This window comes from Miniopterus schreibersii, assembly GCF_964146895.1.
Source record: "Miniopterus schreibersii genome assembly, chromosome: 8".
NCBI lineage: Eukaryota > Metazoa > Chordata > Mammalia > Chiroptera > Miniopteridae > Miniopterus > Miniopterus schreibersii.
Genome location: NC_138109.1, coordinates 32,201,372 through 32,225,380, shown reverse-complemented (window position 1 = coordinate 32,225,380; position 24,009 = coordinate 32,201,372). Strand labels below are relative to the sequence as shown.

The window sequence follows — 24,009 nt, the reverse complement described above, 5'->3', positions numbered from 1 at the left end:
GAATAAACTTCCCCATGCACGCATGGCCCAGAAACCCAGCAGCTCGGCAGCCTTTCTAACTGGGCCTGTCTTCCCAGCACAAGCTGGACTTTCAGAGTTGAGCGTCTACCTGGAAGTTTGAGAGGCAGGTGGACCATGTGTGAATTCCCGTTCCTCTCACCCAGGGCAAGGCCTCTGAGCAGGAGTCCCCACCGGCTTCTTCATGCTCCAGGCTTTAATGTTGCTTGTCCAGTGTTTGCTGGGCCCCGAGGGCGAGGACAGCCGTGTTGCCACAGAAGCTGCTTTGTAAGCAGTGCAGCTCTGTTCTCCCTTAATAGCTAGGCTCCCTCAGAGTGACCTGGAGAAATAGACACACTGAGAGGGTGGCATCTGGGCCACTGCTAGGCGACAGTCATCTCCCCTCTTGGAGCAAAAGTAGATAGCTTCTCTTCATGCTCAGAGGGCTGTCATGAGGATCCAAGGGAGAAATGCCTTCTAAGCTACAAAGTGCTGTACAAATGTTACAATGAAGATAGCTGTGAGAGTGGAAAAGATGACACGACATACTTTTTAAAAACTACGGTTCACTTTCCAAGCACTTTTCCATTTAGAATGCACTTTTATATACCCGACTTTATTTAGGCTTCACAATACCCTACCGCCCTCCCTGCCCTCTTTGAACTAAGCAAGGCTGTGCCAGACATGGAGCTAAGTAAGCATTTTACATGAATCACCGCATCTAATCTTTACAGTATCCCTAGGAGGTATATAATATCACTATCCCATTTTAAAGGTAAAGAAATATATTTATAATATATAATAACTTGCCCATGGCACACAAATAATGAGTAGCATAGTTGGACTTGAACCCGAGAAGTCTGATTCAGGGGCCTGTGCTCTTGATTCCACTACATGATACTGTGTCCCATTTTAATTACTTTTTACAAATGAACTGATGATACAGATGGCCAGAAAGACCACCAGAAATGAGAGACATCATCCTGCAAATGTTTGTGTTTTGCAGATGGGAACGAAGGCGGCAAGATGGGCTCAACAGTCACTGCTGCTGTCATTGGAATAATTGTGCCCATGGGTGAGTGCGGCCCCAAGTCACTGGGGAGAAAAGAGAGAACCTGCTCAGGGTCTGGGAAAAGCACTAGAAGGATAGAGCACTCAGCATGCTGACCTGTCCCATGACCTTTTTCTGCCCTGGCGGCCTTCCTGCCCACCTCCCAGTCCTGATATAATTTGGTTTCTTAGTTTGGCACACGAGGCCCTTTAGGGCCTGGCCCCAGGCAACCTTCCAGATGCACCCCCACGACCCCCTCATTCACACTCTGCATCCAGCCATGGGAAGCTGAACTGTAGGCTCTGTGGGACACGGGTGACGTCTCTCATGCTCCCCACTCTCCCCAGCTCCCAGCAGTGTCGCACATGATAGGAAATATTTATTGAATTAATGAGTAGAGTTGCTTGCCATTGCTGTAATCAGGCCATCTTGCTTCTTTCTGTTTGGTTTTCAACAAACATTTATCAAACAGCTACGATGTACCAGACTCTGTGATAAGGGGAGGGAAGGTGGTTAAAAGTGGATAAGACATGGATCCTGCCATCCAAGTGTATAGTCTGGTCAGAAAGACACACACAGATAATTTGATTATAATGTGGTATGTCCTGCAATTAAGCCCTTTATAGTGCAGTGGAAGAGCCAAGGAAGCATTTAACTTAGAACTGGGAGAGAGGAGAAGCAGGCAGGGAAGGTTTCCAGGTGGAAATTACGTTTGAGCTGAGTCAGCCAAGCAGTGAAGACAGCATGAGCAAAGCCAGGAATGGGAGATGGCATGGGGGGGGGGGGGGGGGCTAGAAGGAGTTCAGTGTGGCCAGGATATATAACATTTGGTTAAATCTCACGAAGAACCCCAGGGGCTGATTCATTCCCTCCCACCCTGGAGTTCACATAGCATCCTGTCCATCCTGTCTCTCATCCCTGTCATCTTTTGGCGGGATCTTTGGATTGTGATTGTCCGTCATAGGTTTATCTCTCTCACTTGCCCATGAGTAGTACCTCAAGGACAAGGACTTTGCCCACTTATCCTGGGAATCCCCAATATGGTGGTGAGTTAGTGAGTGAATGTTTTTTAAAAATTCTACGGTGAGCAAGGGGCTGTGCCAAGTGCCAAGGACCCAGGGAAGAAAAAGAGACTTTAAGAGCTTTCAGTCCTTAATCAGACTTAGTCATAAAAAAGTGATTACACAAGACGTACTAATACATATTATGTGCTGCAATAGAGGCTTGGTGCCTGTGGAGAAGAGGGAATGGTGCTTCTGGGGAAGATGGCATTTGAATTAGCCTTGAAAGTGTTCAACAGTAAAGATGATGGTGAGGCTGTTCCAGGCTTATACTGAGTGGACTAAGAGGAAAATGCTCTGAGCATTGTTTAGTGAGAGAGAATTCAACCCCGTTCCTGCATCCTCTGCTCTGCAGAAGGGCACATGTGTGCTGTTTCCTTGACAATAACCCACTCCAATATAGTCAATATTTTAAATTTCTGCTAATCTGAGGGGTAAATGATGAGTATTCTTTCCCTGATATTTTTCTGTCTCATAAACTTATTGGCCACTTATATTTCATCCTTAATGAATTGCCCATTCACAGTCTTTTTAAAATTTTTCTCTTGGTTTTTTGTTTTATTCTTAATTATAGAGATGTTTATACATAATCAATGTTAAACATGTTACCAATATTTTCTCCCATAATACCACTCGAACCTTGTTTATAGTATCTTTTGCAGTGCATAAACTGAAAATTTTAAGTATATGTTCATCTTTTGTGTTATGATTTCTGAGTCTTGCTTAGGAAGGTTTGCCTCCCTCTAAAATATAAAAATAGCTCCCTACATGTTATTCTGCTACTTTAAACATTTTTATTTTTTTTTTAGTATTTATACGTGGGATTTATTTTAGAGTATGGTGTGAGGTAGAGATTTAACTTTATTTTTTCCGCACGCCTGTCTAGTTTGCCAAGACCATTGCTCAGTAGTTGGTGCTTTCCTTCTGACTTGAATTGTCACCCTTACTATAAGCTACATGCCCGTGAACACCCCATCTGCTCCTAGGCTGTTTAGTCTCCCCCACCGGTTCCCTGTCCATTCCCATATACGAGAAGCACAACTTTGTGCTAGGTTTTCATATCTAATAGGGCAATAATATCCTTGCAACATTTTCCTAGCTATTTGTATTTCTCTTTGAGATGAAATCATATTGTTAATCTGTAAAAAGTAAGATAGAATCTTATTTTTTGGATGTATAAATTGGTGTGGAGAGAAATGACGTTTTTACAACATTGAAGCTTCCCATCCAGAAAGCTTCTCTATTTATTCAAACCTCCTTTGGTATAATTTTGTGGGTGATGTAGGATTTGCATGTATATTATTGGGTTATCCCAGGTATTTTATAGTTTCTTGGGCCATTATGAATGTATTCTTATTCCATTCCATTTTCTAATTAGTAGCTGCTGATTAATATGAAAGCTATTTATTTTTTTATGTGGATTCTTGATTAACCAAAATTATTTCTAAAAGTTTTCCATCTGCTTTCCTAAGATTTTTCCAAGCATACAATATCTGCTAAGAATAACGGTTTGGTTTTCCCTTTCCCATATATGTATCCTTCAATTCCTTATCTGGTCTTCTGCATAGCTAGAGCTCCAGGACAATAAGTAGTAGCAGTGGTAATAAGCATGCTTGCCTTGTTCGTGTCTTTAATGGGTATCAATTATTTTAATCTTACCAAAGTAGAAACCCTCTCTGTGGCATCCTGGATAGCTATTATCCAGCCCATACGTGAATGCTCAGGGCGATTGCTTACTATCTTATGAAGATGCTTGCCCCACTTGTGCCCAGCTCTGTTTGAGAACTTCCTCCTTTACACTTAATATATTCATTTATTCTAACTCAGAGCCTATATTTCCCTGCTCTGTCTTCTTCTAGAGATGCTCCTCTTCTTGCAGAGTCCCTCCTATTTGGGGAGAGAATGGTTTTCTCAGAGAAACCCAGGGAAGCAGCGGCATTAGGGCAAAGGTGTGGTGAAGAAATTCACTCATTCAGTCAGCACACGTCACTGAGCACCTACTCGGTGCAAGGCACTGGGCACAGAGAGAGAAAAAGACATAGTCCCTGCCCTCAAAGAGCTCAGTCTGGTTGGGGTACACGTATGTAAAATAATGGTACCATGGCCTGGGAACGCATGTGAGGGAGCAACTGACTCTACCTTGAGAGGCTGGGCAAGACTTCACTTTCAGCTGGATTTGAAGGGTGAGTAGTTAATGAAAGAGGAGATGGGAAGAGGGCTTCCAAGCAGCAGAAAGAGAGCACGTAGAAACAGAACCCAAGGGACAAGGGCAGTAAAATGAGAGGTGGCAAGAGACACACTGACTTCTGAGCAGCGGGCTGGGGCTGCTGGAGGTCAGTGTATGGTGTCTCCCTCCAGCGGTAATAGCCCTCCTGTGCACGAGTGGCTACCTGATCTGGAGGAACTGGAAGCGCAAGAACACCAAAAGCATGAACTTCGACAACCCCGTGTACAGGAAAACAACAGAAGAGGATGACGAAGATGAGCTCCACATAGGGAGGGCTGCCCAGGTCGGCCACGTCTACCCCGCGGTAAGCACTCCTTGCTCAAAGAATTCCTCCTCCCTCCCTCCCTCCCTTCCTTCCTTCCTCCCTTTTTCCTTCCTCCCTCCCTCCTTGCCTTCCTCCCTTCTTTCCTTCCTCCCTTCCTTCAAACATTTATCAAGAACCTACCATGTGCCAGGCACTGTTCTAGGCCCTGGGGACACAGAAGCGTTGAGGCAGGCAGTTGGGGTAGAAGGGTATCAGGACCATCTTGTACCTAGAGGCTCTTCCTGGAAGTAAAGACCAAATGTCTGTCTTTCTGCTGAGTAAGTTTTCAGAACCTTTGACCTAGGGCCATTCAATTCAAATGTATTCATTGCAACAAGCACTGTATGCCAGTTATGAGCCAAGCACCACATTAGGTATTAAGTGTTCAAAAGGAAGGAAGGAATGTGCTTGCTCCCAAGGAGCTGGCGGGGGTTAGAGATCGTCACTTCCTATTGTACAGCTGTGTGCCAAGTGCCATGGTGGAAGCTCAGGAGTCCTCTCTTCTAAGAAACTTTCCCTGGCTTTCTATGTTCTCCCACAGCTTCTCTCCATCACAGCACCTGTCACACTCTGGCCAACTTGTCTTTTTACTCTTTGGTCTTCCCACTAGACCGTGAGCTCCTTGAGGGCAGGACTATCTGATTAATCTATTTCCCTGATGCCCAGCACAGCATAGGTGGCTCCCAGTGAATATTTGTTGAACAAATCAACAAGGGTGCTGTTAATTCTGTTTGGGGAATTTGGCAGGGAGTGCCTCACAGAGGAGGTGACAGATAAACCGCGTCCTTGAAAGAGAAGGAAGAGAATGGCATTCCAGAAAGAAGCACATGCAAAAGCTGAGAGGCGCCACAGGGCATGGCTTGTTGGGGGAGCAGGACTGCAAAGTGGCTGAAGCAGGTGTCATGGTTGTCTAGCAGTCAGGGGGCTGAGTGTAACCTCATAGGTCACCCAGTCCATCCCCCTGTCAGGCAATCAGCAGCTTTGACCGCCCACTGTGGGCAGAGCCCTGTCTTGGGGAGACCAGAGAACTGGAAGACCCAGCCCCTGCCCTCAAGGAGCTTTTTGTCTTGCCGGGAGAACCAAGGTCACAGCTGCACCAACTCCCGAAGAACCCTCTTTCCGAGCTGCCTGTCGTCAAGTGCAAGGTAGGGCAGTGCCACTCTGAGTCTGAGGGGCTGATGAGTGAGGGTGTGAACCCAGGCAGGTACAGCCAATGCTAGAAAGCTTTCTGGTTCTGGAAGGCTGGGTATTGGCACAAAGAGAAAAGCTGGGTGAGTTGCAGACTGAGGAAATGGCATGTGGAAGAAATGATTGAGTATGAGCAGGGCAGACAGAACTGCTGCTGAAGCAAATTGTTCATGAAGGGGAGACACGGGAAATGAGGCTGAGCAAGTGAAGAGGGCTAGAAGGTGGCCTTGAGGATCCTTAGCCTGGGCCAATCAAAGCAAATAGTTGCTTAACCAATTTTTAAAGATCAAAGAGGGCACAGTGGAAGAAATGTTGAGCTTGGAGTAAGGAGATGACTCCCAGTTTCACTGTTCCACAGCCCTGTGATCTTAGTCACTTCTCTGCTTGCTTTTATTTGTCAAATGGGAATAACACACACCCCCCCCTTCCATCTGCCTCTTGAGTTTATAAAGTTCAAGCTAGACAGCACACGTGAGAGAGCTTTGTGAGTTATAAAGCACTCCGTACATGGGAGGTAGCATTGTTTCCAGAGAAGGAAGAAACCGTCCAGGAGGAGCTATTCCTGAGGAATCTAGAACCAAGGAATAACCTCCTGCCAGTTGCAGAGAAATAGAAGGACAGTGAGGAAATCAGCCATGTATCAGACACCACTCAGTGTTTTACATGCCTCTTCTCCTTTAGTTTTTACAGTGGCCTTGTAAAGTTGATATTATTAGCCCCATTTTGCAGATGAGAAAACTGAGACTCAGAAATTAAATAATGCCTAGGATCACAACCAGGAAGTGGCAGAACCAGGATTCAAACTCCAGTCTGTATATATACAAAGCCCATGCTCTTCCCACTCTATCATGGGGTAAATAGCCTTGAAGCTCTGGAAACCAGTATTCTCAATAACCTGTTACCTCCCTGTCCCTTTCTCAGGTAGCTCTATACTGTCTTGGAGAGAGTGGGAGGGTAACTGGATTAGAAAAAGATACTCTCAAATATCTATACTAGTGGAGCAAGGCCATGGCATTCATGCAAAACCACAAATAACCAAAAGATGATTTGAAAGGCAGTGGAGTTACCTTTTATTATGTGTAGATTGTCCAGAGGTGGAAAATGCTAGTCTGGTTGTATTTCGTGCTGGTTAGGTTGACCTAGAATACTCTGGACCTGTGTGTGTTAAGCATTCTACATACATTATGTCATATAATTTCCCAACAACCCTAGAAGGTAGGTCCTATTATTATTCCCATTTGACAGATGATGAAATCAAGGCTCAGAGAGGTGAAGCGGTTAGCCCACATTCAATTGCCGTGAGACGATATTGAAACACGGATCTGTCCACAGGAGGGTATCCAGGAAATGGATGGGTGGGAAACAGGATTACAACTAGACCAGTTGGGGAAGGCTAGATGTGTAGCCTGGAGAAGAAAACATTCCGAAGGAAGGAACTCAAACACTGCAAATTTCAAGTGTTGTCTGTGTAGAACTCTCTGAGTCTAAGAGAGAGAATCAGGGAACATCAGAAGATACAAAGAAACACTTCATATCAATATAGGAGAGAATTTAAATCCACTGTCCACAATGGAATAGACTGGCTCACCATCCAGTGGTCAGCCATTTGTCACAAAGGGAAGTCTAGCATCTAATGACTAGAAAGTAGGGGTGTGAAGGGAAGAGGTATTGAATTTCATTGACCTGCATTGCCTTCCGATTCTGTTAATCATTTGGGAGGGGTACAGCAGATCACCTTCCTAACTGTGACTAGCATGCTAGAGACAAGCAGCTAATGACGTGGGATTAAACATATGCCAAAACATATGCAAACCTAAAATCCTATAAGAAAGGACTGAGAAAGTTTAGATCCCTGCAGCCCTCCTTTACAAAGAGGCAGAACAGAATGATGGAAAAACTAACACTCTGGATTCACACAGATCTGGGTTCAAATTTTAGTTCACCCACTTGCTACGTGATCCAGGACAAATGTTTAAGCTCGTTGAGTCTCAATTTTCTCATCTATAAAATAACTATGACAAACCTGTCTCTTGGGGTAGTTTGAAGATTATATGAATTAACGCCTGTAAAGTAATAGAATTCTCTCTGGTACCTCAGGCATACTCAATAAATAACTCCTATGGGTCTAATGATGGTTTCTTTGCTGTGTCTCCCCAGCGAGTGGCATTAAGCCTTGAAGATGATGGACTGCCCTAAGGATGGGACCATTCCCTTCATGCCTCACGGAATTCAGTTCCATGCACTACACTCTCTGGATGGTGTATGCCTGGATGGAAGGATTTCTGTATATGGGTCTGTGAGAGCGCACGCGCATGCATGCGCGTGCGTGTGTGTGTGTACGCGCGTGTGTGTAATTTTTTTTAATTTATGTTGCAGAAAGGTAACCACAAAGTTATGATGAACTGCAAACATCCAAAGGATGTGAGAGTTTTTATATGTATAATGTTTTATACACTTTTTAACTGGTTGCACTACCCATGAGGAATTCATGGAATGGCTACTGCTGAGTGACTAACATGATGTACATAACCAAATGGGGCCGATGGTACAGTAGCTTACTCATCACTTAAAACCTATATTTACAGAGAGAGTATTTGATTTGGGGGGGCTTTCTTAGGTTTTGGAGTTTGTTTTTTTTGTAAATAAAATGATTATGCTTTGTGGCTATCCATCAACATAAGAAAAAAACACCTCAACTCCTTCCCCAATTTAGATTATTTATTAACAAACTTCAAAAATAAGGTTAGTTATATAAATAATTTAGAGACATGAGAGTATTTATTTTTGGTATGATTGGCCCACCACACAGACTCTGTGTGCATTTATGTTTGTCTGTATGTGTGTGCAAGAGAAAAATCGAGAGAGGAGGCGCACCTATGGCTGTTGTTCAAGTACATAGACATAAACCTACATTAAGACAGTCCACAAGAGGGTATCTGGAGTTTTCAGAGAAGCCTTTGGAAATTTGGCTCAGAAAACAGATACTGTGGTTTGTGCAAACGTGTAGCAGAAGAGGCAGAATCTTTCCACCTCTGGCTATTCCTGGGCCCCAATCAGTCAGGAAAAACCCTCCAGCTCACCCATGGCTGCTGTGACTTCTACCTGGGCTTTCTCTTGTGTGGCTAAGGCCAGGGTATAGACTTTACACCATGTCAGAAATCCTCGTGAGCTCAGGTGAGAACACGCCTGAACCTTGGCTACTCCTTGTTTTAAAGTTCAGCATTTCAAGTAACTTCATTTTCCTTCAGGACACTTTGGTTGAATTCATCAAGGTTCCTCTGAAGCACCCTGCGGGTACCTACTTATAGAGAGCTAAGTGGAGATGTTTCCAGAACCGCCCAAGTTTACTCTAGGGACTGGCTTAGGTACAGAATCCCTGAAATAATGCTATGGATGAAGATAAAGATAGTGGAATAGGTTTTGCTACATCTCCATCTCTTCCTTCCTCTTTCTACCATTTCCTTTAGGCGGGGAAGTGTAATACACAGGTTTGTTGCCTTCATGTGTTCACATAGATGAAACTAATTTGGGGCTTAAGTCAGAAAAAGTGGCCAAACCTAAAGTCCTATTTGAGGGGGAAATGGCATACGCAATATTATAGTACACTGGATATATATGTTCACACAGGGATTTGGTTTACTGCTTTGTAAATAAAAGGAAAAACTCTAGGTATATGTACAGATTTTTTTCCCCCCATATGGACACTTTCTTTGCTTCTCCTGGGCCTTGGGGGAGGCGGGTAGACCCCTTTGTGGGGTCTACCATTGGAAAATAATCGGACAGTCCCAGAAGGAGTTCAGTCTCCACTGGCTCTCTCATCCGAGGTCTTTTCTTAACTCTGCTGTTCTACCACTTCACTCCCCACTGCAGTGAAGGACAAGATGTGACACAGAAGTGTTTGGCTTAAGTAGGAGCAGAGGACATGTATTTAACCTTAACATACCTGGAACTTGACACATTTAAGCAAATTTCTCTCTCCTGCTTCCTGGTTGCCCCCAACTCAATGAAGCTTGGATGTCTCATCAGCTTATCACCCTGTTCCTAGGACGTTTTTCTACGTCACTCATGGTCTCCTAAATCTTGAGAAAACAACTGTATTCTGGAGCCTGGGAACAGACCAGCAATTTCCTCATGATATGTACGTGTTGACAGTCCTGAAACACCAATTAAGAAGGAAAATGCAATTGACCTAGAATGACCATTACCAAATAGAATTGTAAAAACAGCTGGCCAGCTCCTATGGAGCTTAATCACTTACTACTATTCTTTCAAGAATAAAAAGTAAAATAATTTTTGACTGAAGACAAACGATGAAAGTGAAAAATCACTGAAATGTACACAAAAAAAGCAACCTTTTCTGTAATCTGCTTCCAAAGAAATAGAATTTCCTGTGGAAATAATAACAGTGACTAATGCATAATATCTAAACTTTCAGTCAGATCCTGGCCTTTACAGGAAAAATAATGAATAAGGTCAGGATGATTCAGCCTGAGATCTCAAAATGATGACAAGATACAGCTTTCTCAGAGACACTCATATTTTCTGACTATGCTACAACTGCAGTTTGAAAGAGGCAGCTATGGGAGCAACCTACAAAAAACAAAATTGTGGAATACATGTTGGATGGTACTAAAATAGGTGAAATCTGAGGAGCCAGGTCCATCTTCCAGTCCTTAAGGCTTTTAAGCCCCATTCTGAGGTTTAGTTGCATTTCTGTTGCCTTCTGCCCCTGTGCATTCATATATCGACAGTCAAGAATGGGTCAGTCATCGGACTGTAGAGCTGGAAGGGAGCTTAGAGATGACTCCAGGAGGGGAGAAATTTTATCAGACAATTTTTCTCTATTTAAAACAAACTGGTCCCGGTCCTTTTCCTCCCTTTTCTTCCCCAGTTGACTACTTTGCACTGCCTGAACTCTGCAATAGCAAGTTGCTTTACATTGTACCAAACCTGCTACCTATGTTTCCAATGGAATTATGAAGGCACTGGCAGAAATGGCCTTCCAGAAACAGTGGAAACTAAAATTTCATTTATTCACTTTCGATAGCATGATTATTTATAAAACAGATGGAGATAACCTGTAATGTCAGAATGAGATTGGATTTAAACTTACGGCAATACGCACTATTGATCCCTCCAATTCTCTCCTTGCGATTGCAATATATTCATTCACTGAAACCACTTGCTCGGTACCAACTAAGTGTCAGGCACTGCAGATGTACAGGTCAACTGAATGTTTTCTGTCCTTATGGAGTTCACAGTAGCAGTGGAGGAAGACATATGTGGAAACAAAAAAGGAATAGATTCTTTCCAGAGAACAGCTGTGGTACGAAGTTATCATTTCTCCCGAAGGAGATGAAGAATGGGGTCAAGAAAGCCATCATAGGGGAAGTGACCTTAAGCTAAGTCTTAACAATTAAGTAGGGATGTGAGGCTGCTTCAGGCAGAGGAAACACTGAACCAAGACAGGCATGAAAGAGCATGGGGACTTTAACTGCATGTAATTCATTATAAGGAACAAAAAGCTCTTGGGGACTTAGCAAGAGATGAGGCTGGGTGGAAAGACAGGTTCAGTATAAGCACTTTATAGAATGTTCTGTTTAACTTCTGGTTCCATTAAGCAAACACTTCTTGGTCGTTCACTGTGGACGAGGCACCAGGTGCATGGGAAATTCATCAGGATGCGTTGCCAGCACTTGCAGACATGACAGGCTTCAGCCTCAAGCTTTCCAGTGGCCAAAGAGAAACAGTGACTGCTTTTCATATATTTGAGTTGAAGTTCTTTGATATGGTCAATGAAAACTAATATAAGGACAGTGGGACTTTCACAGAAGGTTCCATGTTGTCAAGAGCCTCTGAGATTTTTCTCAACTGTGAGAAAGAAAACTGGAAACTTTGATGACGTGGAGTCTGCAGAGGGGGCCCCAACCACTATCCAGTTAGGCGCTGATGGGAATGGGGAGAGGGCACAGGAGTGTGAGCCTCCCCACCTCACTCCCTAACTTCAGCCATACACTCATCATTTCACAGAATAGAGATGGTTAGCAGTTAAACGTTTCAGAGTAAACTATCTCCTTTCAATGCATGAAAATAAAGTATTGCAGTCTTCTTACACTGTATTTTTAGGGTATTGGAGATTTTCAGGATATGGAGACTTTCGGGGTGGAAGAATTACAGCTTCAAATTTTCAGTTAATAAAAGAAATCAGGACACACTGTTCATTCAGGCTATGAACCATGTGCACAGTCAGGAATCAGCAGAAACCCTCTGTATCTGCAAACACTTTGTGCTATAAAAAGTAATTTTAAAAGAGCCACCTGTATATGTATATATATATTTAAAGACATGAAGGTTTTGATACTTTTTTACAAAAATTACAAGAGAAAACAAATACCTGTACAAACCATGTGTTTTAAAATTAAAATAGCATTTTGTTCTATACAAGCTGTTAGTTTGGGGGTGAAGTACTCATTTGCAAACTCCATCACACTGTACCCAAATGAATTTTTCTTGTTTGTCTGCCCCCCACCCTCCCACACACATGCCCCAAAACTACCATATTTGATGTGATATAACAGGCATGTTAGAATGTTGGGTCACACTAACCGTTCCTGCTCTTTTTGTCTCGTCATTCCGAGTTCCGTTGACTCTGTACTCAGTCACCTTTGCAGTCTGGTTTCTCTTCCAGAGGCAAAGGGTGGTGTGTTGCATCTCACTAGCTGTACTGGCATCATCTCGGTGAACTAAAAACCAAATGTGGACATTTGTAAAATCAGTGCACTGTTTCTAGAGAAAGATTAAATTCATTTTTTAAAATCCGAAAGTATTGTTTCATTGTGATGTTTTAAGGAGGGGAGAGTGAACGAACGGTCGTTGATTGAGTCCCTAAGGTGTACCCAGTATTCCACATAAATTACCTTAATCTTCATCAACAATCCTGTGAGGTAAATACTATCAGTATTATAATTCCCACTTTATAGATGAGGAATGGGTGAAGGAACTGCCCAAAGTCACAGTTATGCTTATGTCCCCAAAGAACATGTAGCACATGTGCTCATGTACACCGGGCACTCTCTGCCTAGATTTTCCTTCTCTGCTCTTCATCGGGCCTACTCCTGATTGTCCTTGAGTCCTCCAGGAAGCACTGTCTATTCTCTCAGACCCAGACCTGACTCATAGGGTTAGATAACTCCACAATAAACTTGGCCTACTTGTATCCCAATACTTCTGCCCTACTTCTCACTCCCACTTCTCATTAAGGTTGCTTTTATCAAGGTCACCCAGGACCTCTTTGATTATAAATCTTGTAAATACTTTCAGTCCTATCTTCCTGGACCTTGGAAGGAGTATTTAACATTGTTCACACACCTTTCTTGGGATACTCTTGTTTTGGTTTACCTGACACCATACACCCGGTTTTCTCTCTACCTCTCTGGCCACATCTTAATATCCTTTGTCCACCCTTTAAATTATGGTATTCCATCTCAAACCCATCTACTTTTATATCTCCATTGCTATTACCAGAGTATATATTACCATCATCTTGGATTGTCACCATCATAGGTTACTTTAAAACTACTTATCTGAATTTCATACTTCTAATCTTTCCATTTTCCAATCCTATCTACAACACTGTAGCCAGAGCGATCTTTCTAGAATGCAACAGGTCATGTCACAACCACCCCTCTCTACTTTCCTGCTGAAAGGCCTTTATCTGTTTCCCTTGCATTAAAATCCAATACCCTTGAGTTTTAGCCCCAAATCCTTAATGTCTTGTAAAGTCCTTTATAATTTAGCTTCTGCCCCCTCTCCAACCTTGTTACCATGTTCACAACCTCATTCTGCGTTCTAACCACACAGTTCTGGGCCCTCTCTCTGGAACATTTCCTTCAGGAGATTTCCCTTAAAGCCCCTAGACTGGATTAGGAGCCACTCCATGTGCTTCCACAGTATTCTGTGCTTCCCCTATTTGTAACCTTTATCCCTACATTATAACTGCTTGTGTGCTCAGCTCTATAAAGATCTGCCTTGCTCATTGTGGTAGTCCCAGCACATGACACACAGTACATGCTCAGTATATTATGCTGAGTTCCAGCACATCAGCCACAGAGATCATGCTCTTTCAGCTAGAACACGCCGTCTCATACCCCCAAACCTGGATCACTTCACAGCCTGCTTTACTATAAAACCCTATGGCTGGTGTCCTTTAAGTTTTCTAGCACTTTTGCTATTTGCCACACCTGCAGATACCCAGATACACCAGTTACATTATAATTTTTATAATTTCATTCTTGGAAAATAACCTTGTGGTTATTATCCAATGTCTCTACTTAGCTCCAGTTACCATCTGTGAGGATTCAAAGAACAAGCGTTAATAAATGGGCTCAGCCCTAGGGCTGACAGTTATTAGGTGCTTAATACCTGGAAGTTCCCTTCTCTTTTTTATACAATTCCTTTGTTACCACCCATATCCGGTGTTGTTGTTGTTTTTAAATAAAATGCCATATGGTTTCAAAGTAATTTGCAGTTTGAAAGTATTTTCCAATTTCTTAAACATTGTTTCTTATCCTTAAAACAGTTCTGCCAGATGTATAACATTATTATGCTCATTTTAAAGATAAGAAACCTGAGGTCCAAAAAGTTCATTCAGTTCACCTCTGATCACAGTGAATCATTGTCACACAGAGGATTATTTTAATACAAGTCACCAGTGATTTTTTCCTCCATCACACCCACTCTACACTTTGTTATCAATGCTTTTTCAGGTAGAAAAGGAATAATGGCAAGATTAGGAATGAGAATCAGAGACCACTGGTCTGAACACAGAATAATATACAGTTATAGTTACCAAGACCCAAGAATGATACCATCTCAACATTATCTCTAGAACCAATTCCATTCCCCCTCTGGCTGGAACTTAGATGAGCTAAAGCAGGATTCTTATAATTAGGATTTTGATTGTTCTTGGCCTAATCAAGAAGAAAATTTTTTTCCACAGCCAGAAAGCCTTCACAGAGTCAACCACTTAGGCCTAAAAAGATAAGAGTCTCTTAGGTAGTTCTCAACCCTGACTCATCTGGGGAATTTTACAATAAAAAACACCAATGCCCAGGTCCACCGTGAGAGATTTGGGTTTGGGGTGGGGCCCAACATGGGTATTTTTTAGATTCTCCCAGGTGACTCCATTGTGCAGCCAGGGCTGAGAGATCACTGCTGAGTAAGCAGTGCATAGATGGCTGGGGAGCGGGAGATAAAATATTCAACCCAACTTCTACTCATGGCCCCTACTCTAGAGACCAGTGTAGTAGAAAGGGAGAGGTAGAAAGAAAAGGTAGAGAGAAAATGGGGGATAAATGCGGGCAAGTTAATTCCAGGGAAATGGTAATCTCCACCACTGTGTTTTCAGGAAAAGCACCCTGAGAAGGGTTTTCTCGAACTGATCCTTAATCAGCAAAGTCAGGTCGGAGCCAACTTGTTTTTTTTAATGTTTCTATTGATTTCAGAGAGAGGAAGGGAGAGGGAGAGAGAGAGAGAAACATGAATGATGAGAGAGAATCATGGCTGCCTCCTCCACATCCTCCGCAGGGGATGGAGCCTGAAACCCAGGCATGTGCCCTGACCAGGAATCAAACCGTAGCCTCCCGGTTCAAGGGCTGACACTCAACCACCGAGCAACACCGGCTGGCCCGGAGCCAACTTTGGACACATGTACTATCACGCACTCAGTTCTTCTGTGGGGTCTGGTCATTTAACCCCATTTTCCTGTTGAGACAACCTAGGTCCAGAGACAGTGAGGGGCTTTGTCTGCCTCACACAAGTGGAACGTCCTTTAAATGGAGGTTGGGCCTGGAGGGTCGCAGAGCTCAGGATGTTCAGCCCGAAGTTGTTTTTGTTTTTGTGTGTGTGTGTCTTTAGCCCGAAGTTTTAAACAGAGGTCTAGAAACCCTTTGCTAAGCCCTCAATACCTTGCGTGACTGCCGGCCTCACGGCTGGGAGAAGGGGCGCTGGTAACCCTCAGCCTCGTTCCCGCACCGGGCTGAAGGGCGTGGCTACACGGACCCCGCCTCCAAGTGCAAGGGGCCGGGTTTCCGCCGAGAGGGGCGGGGCAGCCTTGTTCCCACCTCCGGGCGGGGCGGGAGAGGAGCGCCCTCGCTACGGGCGGCGGCGTTGCCTTACGTCACTTCCGCGCGCCACCAAACGTCACTGTTGGGCGCGTACAGCCCGGTACGTGTTGCTATTAAAGTTCGGTCTCCGAGGCCTTTCGCTAGCTATGGAGAGTGACTTTTATCTGCGTTATTACGTGGGTCACAAGGGCAAGTTCGGCCACGAGTTCCTGGAATTTGAGTTCCGACCGGATGGTGAGAGCGCTCTCGGGAGCGGGAACTAGGCCTAGGGCGGGCGCGGGGAGGCCAGGGGTCTGGAATTGCGGGGAACTAGAGGAAGGGACGGATCTGGAAGGAACATTTCTGTGTGTCCCCCCCCCAACTGGTTCTTTTTGTCCAGGTGCAGGGTCTTCTGTATAGTGACATTTTTGACCAGAATACTTAACAAACTGTGATTGAACGCCCATTTTTACCACTTTGTTTCACAATCTGGGATACAGGAGTGAACGATAGACAAGCTTCCTCTCTCGTGGAATTTGTATTCTAGGGCTGGGAGAGAAATCATAAACAAAAAAGATTCCAGATAGGGATGAGTAGTCAGGAAATAAAACAAAGTGATGGGCTGGTTTTAAATAGAGTGACCATTAGAGAGCCCTCTGAAAAGGTGATGTTTGAACTGAACCTTGATTGACAAGAAGGAGCCAGCCTTGTGAAGCTCAAAAAAGAGCATTCTAGTCAGAGGGAGTAACAAGTCTCAGGGGCCACTGGGCAGGGATGAGCTAGGCATCCCTGGTAGCCAACATGGCTGAAGAATAGTGAGCTCTGGGGAGAATAGTAGAAGATAATGTGGGATAAGTAGGCAGCGGTCACAACATGTAGGTCTTTGTAGGCCATGGTAAAGAGTTTGGATTTTATTCTAATGCAGCAGGAAGCAATTGAAAAGTTTTAAGCAGAGAAGAGATGTGATCTGTTCTTGAAAAAAAGTTCTAATTATTGGGTACAGAATATGTAAAAGTGGAAAAGAGCTACTTATTAGGAGACAGTTAACAGTTATTCAGACAAAAGGGATGTTGGCTGGGACTAGGGTGATAGTAAAAGTGGAGAGAAGATTTAGGTTACTGTTAGAGGCAGAACCAATATGACTGTCAGTTATAGGATTTAGGGAGGGGACACAGTGGTGAAGGAAAAGGAATTTAAAATGATAGAAAACTCCCACTGAATGGGGACACAAAGATGAATCTCACAAGCTGCATTTGTGAAGGAAATAGATTTGTAAACAGTGAGAAGACAGTATATTAGGTGCTGTGGTAGAAACAGAAGGGACTATGGGAGCAGTAAGAAGGCACTTAATCTAGCCTGAGGATTCAGAGTTGTTTAGGCAGATGAGAGTTAAGACATTTTGGACAGCATTAACGGCAAAGAGGCTGAAAACCAAAAAGTGCATGGGATGTTTCAGGTAGAAACCAAGTAGTCTAACTCAAGCTATGAGAGGGATGACTGTTGCAGAAGTGAGCCTGGAAACGCAGGCAGAGGCTCAGCTTAGTAGTATGCCATGTTGAACTTGGATTTTGTCAAGAATTCAATGGGAAGCCATTGTCAGTATCAAAGTGTTAGAGTAATATAATCAGATCTGTCTGTTACTAATCACTGTGTGGAGAATGAACTGAAAGGAAGGAGACTTGAGGTAGAGAGTGTAGTGAGGTATCATTTAATTTGGCTCTTTTATCTTCTTTGTACGCACCATGTACCCAAATTAGCCTGTTGAATGCATGTGTGCACAGAGGACCTTGTATACCAAATGTGCTAAATAAAGAAAACACAACTTTTTTCTTTTCAATCTTCACCCAAGGACATGTTCATTGATTTTAGAGAGAGAGGAAAGGAGAGAGAGAGAAACATCGATCAGTTGCCTCTTGTACCAGCCCTGACCGGGAATTGAACCCAAAACCCTCCCATGCACAGGATGACACTCCAGCCAACTGAGCCACACCAGCCAGGGCTAAAACCACAACTTTTCCATCACAGGAATGGATCAGAATGTTACACAGTCACAAGATAATGTACATAAACAGCATTTTATGGTTTGCAAAAGGCTTTCACAACTCGCTTGAGCCTCAGCAGGCCTGTGTGCAGGAAAGTTACCAATTACTATTCCTGTTTTCAGCTAAGGACATTAACCTGCAGAGATAGGATTTGCCAGAGTCACAAAAGAATCTGCCTGTTCTTTTATCACACCTGAGCTACCTTTTGCAAGAACTGTAATTCAGCATCAGCTGTATTTTTGGCTGTGAGGCTATTTAATAGCCTAAAATGAAGAACTGAAAAAATGTACAAATATTAAAATGTTAGACCTTGAGGGGGGAGTTAGAATACATTTTAAGCAACAGCTAATAGTCTTAGTAGGCTAATTATGGTTTGTTCATATGTTTTTATTGTATATTGAATTTGTTTTTTGCTCACAGGGAAATTGAGATATGCCAACAACAGCAATTACAAAAACGATGTCATGATCAGAAAAGAGGTAATGAGCCTTCTGAGAGCCTTTCTCATTCACTACAGTTTAGCCTTTTGTCTTTTTTTGTTCTTCCTGGGAGGAGTATTAAAAGATAAAGAATAGGAAATTATAGACATGTCTGTAGACAGCTTCTAAAGTTTTTCTCAAATCTTTTAGTATACATTTTCTTTCACAACCGTGAATCAATTACTGGTAATCATTTGAAGTCTTGCAGATCTTGGCTTGAACCATGAGTCTGCTGCTAACTAACCATGTCACCTTGGGCAAATTCCCCGGCTGAACTTGGTAAATTTCATTTCTTCATCTGCAAAACCAAATAAGAGCTACTGCCCACTCATAGTGTTTGGTATATTCCCTGGTACACAGCACTCAATAAAGCTTTTTAATTTGCATTTGAATGGGAGCATGGGAAAACAGTTAACATATTGATTACATGTTAGATGCCAGGCAGGACACTAGATATTTACATACAAGATCTTATTTAACCCTGATTGTAAGCCTGGGTGATGGGTGGTATTAAATACCCTTTACAGATAAGACCATGAAGGCCCAGATATTAATTAGGGGACTTGTTCAAAGTCACCCCTGCTTGTAAGGGATAGAGCAGGAATTCAAACCTTTTGGTGTGGTTTCTATCATACTATTAAGTCTTCATTAAAGCTACTCTTTCCTTTTAACCACTTTGTCACATTTGAAAATATCTTAGTCAATATATTTTCATACTATTATATTTCATTGCAGTCAGTTTTATGCTTACCCACATGTCAACATCCTTTTTCTTTTTTTTTTTTAATGTAAACTAATATGTAAAGTATATTTAAAAGACATGAGTCTGCTCTTCAGAAGCATGTCATCTAGTTAAGAATAACCAGGGTTACTCACAGATCTTTTGTTTTGGGTTTAGATCTGGGTTGAGTGTGTAGGCAAGGAGAAGGCCCATGTGAATAGGATGTGCCAAGAAGTAGAAACAACTATATGGGGGACTGAGGTGTAGTCATTGGGCACTTCTGACCCTGCCTTCTTCACATGCTGAGGTCAAGCCTGAATGTCTTCACATTTGCAGAGGTGCCAGAAATAAGTTTTCAGGAGCTGTCTTTTTTGAATCTTTAATTGCTGTCTGAGGCAGAATGCTGCTTAGCAATACAACTTAAATTCTGTTTTTTAACTGGCTTTCAGGCTTATGTACATAAAAGTGTGATGGAGGAACTGAAGAGAATAATTGATGACAGTGAAATTACCAAAGAGGATGATGCTTTGTGGCCTCCTCCTGACCGAGTGGGCCGGCAGGTGAGTGTTTTAGCAGCTATCCACAGTGCAGAAATCTTACAAAAAAGATAAGTTGACTACTTTGCATATGACATTGAATCCTCCACTTGTGGTGCCTGTGCTTGCGTGTATTATGGAGCCCTACACAAAGCAGATTACCAGCACCTTGGTCTAAGGAAGCAGTAATCCTGCAGGGAGGAACAGAGAGAGCAAGTGCTTCTGACCACCTAAGCCCAGCCCTGAATTTCTTCTTGAGATCCCCTCTCCCCATTTTCTCAGAGTTTTTGCTGCCCACCTTACTTACTAACTGCTATAGAGAAAGCATTGTGAGGATACAAAGATAAAAGGAACATAGTTATTTTAACAGTGTAATAGAAGGAAAATCATGCAAGCAACTAAATATATGAGAGAGATTTCTTTCAACCTCATCTGCTTCTGTCCTAAGCCAAACTTCTAATTGATTTCCTTGTTTCTCCTCTTGTCGTGTACAGCCCATTTTTCCATCCTGAAACCAGAATAATCTTGTAAAATGTAAATTTGCTTATGTATAGCAGCTCTTCAAATAACATCATTCTGTTCAATGTGACTTCCTCATAATGTTGATGAGATGCCATATCAGCTTAACTGTTGTTTCTATCAATTAGCCTATGATAAAGTTGGTTTTGTTATACTACATCGCTTTGCTTAAAGTTGCAGAATTTTAAGTAAGTACTTACTGTATTCCACTGATTTTGAACCCTCCAGTAGTTTCCCACTGCATTTAAAAATCCAAACTCCCACCTTATCTTCTGCCATTCTCACAATCTCTGGCTGTGTTCAAACCTCACTGGTCTTATTTCTGTCCTTCAGACATACCTGTTGTTCTTAGTTTAGGACCTTTGTATTTGCTACATGCTGCTTGGAATATTCTACCCAAGACTTTATTATCAAGGTCTTCATTTGTCACTTCTTCAGTGAAGTCTGACCATCAAATCTAAAACACCCCTCCCCATCATTTAAAAAAAATCTGTTTGTCTTCATAACATTTATCATTGTCCGAAATTGTCTCGTGTTGCCCAGAAAAGTTAGATTCTTGGTATTTGTAAAACTTGATTTATACTTATTATTCCACACTGTTAACAATGAAAACTCATGTACAAAACAATTATGTAATTTCTTCCAAATCTCAGATGGTGGAGCCTTACAGACACAACTTCCTTTGAGTATGAGGTACTCAAGGACTAAACCAGTATTTAATTCATCTCTTTGTTTCTAGTGCCTGGCACAGTTTAGTGCTCAGAGTGAATTGGTGTTGTTTACTTATGGTAGAGTTGTGTGATTTGGCAGATGAACCCTCCTCCTATGTGCTTAATGAAAAATCCAATTTGGCTTGACTTAGTTTTTTTAAATGTTTCTAGGAGCTTGAAATCGTCATTGGAGATGAACACATTTCTTTCACAACATCAAAAATTGGTTCCCTTATTGATGTTAATCAATCCAAGTAAGTGTACATGATCGTTATGTCCTGATGGGTCCAAATTGGGACCATTATTGTAAGATCTGATACAGATGCAAGACAGAAGGGGGTCATTGGAGAGAGACTGAATTATTTTCAAGGACTTGCTCCTATTGCTTTTGGTGTTTTGTCCAATTATTACTAATAAGAGCTTCTCAGTGACACACACAGTAATGCCATAGGAGCAGCCAAAGTGGGTAAGAATCTGTCTGGAACAGAAAAATGAAATATGCCAATACAAACTTGAGATAAACTGTAGAGTCACTGACTCTAAATACCTTCCTCAGTGTTAAGTCATTCAGACTAGCGCATCTTAAAGTCTGATTGGGTGAAACTTGAAATTTGGAATATAAATTTAAAAATTCATGTTGTTAGTAGGGAAAATTATAAAATTGGGACATGAATCTGTATGCTACAGAGTCCCCAGAATTTGAAAACCTTTTTGCCTCTTGTGTTTTGAGGATTTGGGATTAGATATATCTTACTTTTAGTACATGGTAGGCATAATTGTCTTCCTTTGGACAGTCTCTTTTTTCTTAGCTGGTTATGCTATAGTAATCTTTAGCCTCTTGATCCTGACGAGTACTATTTTAAAAAAGTTTTCCTAAATCTGAAACTTACACATGCTCATTACAGAAAATAAAGGAAACAAAAGTTAGGGGAAACATCACCCACAAACCTGTCAATTAGACAACCATTAATATCTTAAAGTATTTATTTTCTTTTTTCTGTGCATTAAAGAATATATAGTTTTTTTTAAAAGCACAAAAATATTTAGATCAACGTTATTTTAATGATTTTTTTCACTTAACAAGCATTTTCCCATTTTAAAAAACCATAACATTTTAAATGACCTCATAATATTCTGTTTTATTTTATTTATTTATTTATTTATTTTTAATGTATCTTTATTGATTTCAGAGAGAGGAAGGGAGGGGGAGAGAGAGAGAGAGAGATAGAAACATCAATGATGAGAGAGTCATTGATCAGCTGCAGCCCGCAACCCGGGCATGTGCCCCAACCGGGAATCGAACCCCGATCTCCTGGATCCTAGGTAGATGCTCAACCGCTGAGCCACTCCCAGCTGAGCAATATTCTGTTTTAATATATAGCATGTAGCCTTTTTCTCCTTTTTGGACACTGTTGTTTTCAAAGTTTTAATTCTGTAAATACCTTTATGAGTAATATCTCGGTACATAATCTGCATTATTAAATGATATTATCTTGCCAGTATTTCTCAGCTTTTTAAACATTTTTTTCCTTTTGCATTTTAGGGACCCAGAAGGCTTACGAGTATTTTATTATCTTGTCCAGGACCTGAAGTGTTTGGTGTTCAGTCTTATTGGATTACACTTCAAGATTAAACCAATCTAGATTGAATATTGGTGTGGACACAAGGGGGGTGGGAGTAGCTGTTTTTAATTACCATTATCAGGAAATTTTTGTGTATATCAGGCCAATATTTCTTTTTTATAAACTGTAAATGATTGTCTTTAATAAATACATAACAAAATGTGGTTCTTGTTTTATAAAGATCTGAACGTGTGAACTTTTTTTTTTTAACCCTCACCTGAGGATATGTTTTTATTAATTTTTAGAGAGAGAGGGGAAAAAAAACCACATTGATCAGCAGTCTCCTGCATGTGCCTCAACTGGGGATTAAACCCACAACCTAGGTGTGTGCCCTGACTGGGAATCAAACCTACAACCTTTTGGTGTACAGGACAACACTCCAACTACTGAGCTACCTGGCCAAGGCTCAATTACTTTTTAAAACACTAACATTATGTGTAAAATATTGCCCCAAAATCTAATTGAATCAACTCTGTAGATAAAACTACCAATTCATAGGAAATAAGAAAATAGAGCCTTGGCCTGGTAGCTCAGTTGGTTAGAGCGTTGTCCCAATACACCAAGGTTGCAGGTTCAGTCCCCAATCGGCACATATAAGAATCAACCAATAATGCATAATTAAGTGAAATAAATCGATGTCCCTTCCTCTCCCTGTCTCCCCTGCCCCTCTCAATAAATAAAAATTTAGCCTGGCCGGGCGTGGCTCAGCGGTTGAGCATCGACCTGGGATCCAGGTGATCGGGGTTCAGTTCCGGTCAGGGCACATGCCTGGGTTGCGGGCTCGATCAATGACTCTCTCATCATTGATGTTTCTATCTCTCTCGCCCTCTCCTGTCCTCTCTCTGAAATCAATAAAGATATATTTAAATAAATAAATAAATAAAAATTTAAAAAATAGAGAAACATGTTAAAAAATACAGTGGGAGTTTAATCAGCAATATCAAGAGAAAAATCCAAGGCAGGGGCTCTGGTTTCTTCAATAAATTGCAAACAAAATAGAGATGGAGCAGGAGCCTATAGATTAAAAGATTTAAGAGACACAATCAATACAATGGATCCCATTTGGATAATGATTCAAAAAAATTTTAAATTGGCATCATTACAGAAGTTTGAGCACTGGATATTTGATATTAATGAAGTATTGTTAATTTTTTAAGTGTAAAATGGTATTGTGGTTGGGGTTGTTTTCCTCCAGCTTTATTGGGATATAATTGAAGTTGGGTTTTGTTTTGTTTTTTAATATGTTTTTAATGATTTCAGAGAGATGAAGGAAAAGGGAGAGAGAAACATCAATGATGACAGTCATTGATCAGCTTCCTCCTGCACGCCCCCTCCTGGGGATCAAGGCTGCAACCAGGCATGTGCCCTGACCAAGAATTGAACCACCATCTCCTGGTTCATGGGTTGACACTCAACCACTGCACCAAGCAAGGTTGGGTTTTTAAAAAT

General features: G+C 42.0%; 2 protein-coding genes across 8 annotated transcripts in view; both read left to right on the top strand.

Moving 5' to 3' along the window:
• The window catches only part of LRP8 (LDL receptor related protein 8), a 70,585-nt gene extending 61,089 nt beyond the window's left edge, over positions 1-9,496 (top strand). For 4 of the 7 annotated variants that reach the window (XM_081146262.1, XM_081146260.1, XM_081146259.1 and 1 more), the window contains 4 exons: positions 1,004-1,072; positions 4,468-4,640; positions 5,609-5,785; positions 7,986-9,496. In XM_081146262.1, coding sequence (XP_081002388.1) covers positions 1,004-1,072; positions 4,468-4,640; positions 5,609-5,785; positions 7,986-8,024 — 458 coding nt within the window. In that variant the 3' untranslated portion in view covers positions 8,025-9,496. The remainder of the gene's footprint in view (positions 1-1,003; positions 1,073-4,467; positions 4,641-5,608; positions 5,786-7,985) is intronic. The other 3 variants (XM_081146265.1, XM_081146263.1, XM_081146261.1) reach the window with 1 other exon arrangement.
• A 6,517-nt stretch (positions 9,497-16,013) lies between these two features.
• MAGOH (mago homolog, exon junction complex subunit) lies at positions 16,014-22,744 on the top strand. Its single transcript, XM_081144300.1, has 5 exons — positions 16,014-16,186; positions 18,394-18,452; positions 19,623-19,733; positions 21,110-21,192; positions 22,482-22,744. Exons 1-5 carry the CDS (start codon positions 16,099-16,101, stop codon positions 22,579-22,581), a joined length of 441 nt encoding a protein of 146 aa, XP_081000426.1. The 5' UTR covers positions 16,014-16,098; the 3' UTR covers positions 22,582-22,744.
• The last annotated feature ends 1,265 nt before the right edge of the window (positions 22,745-24,009 follow it).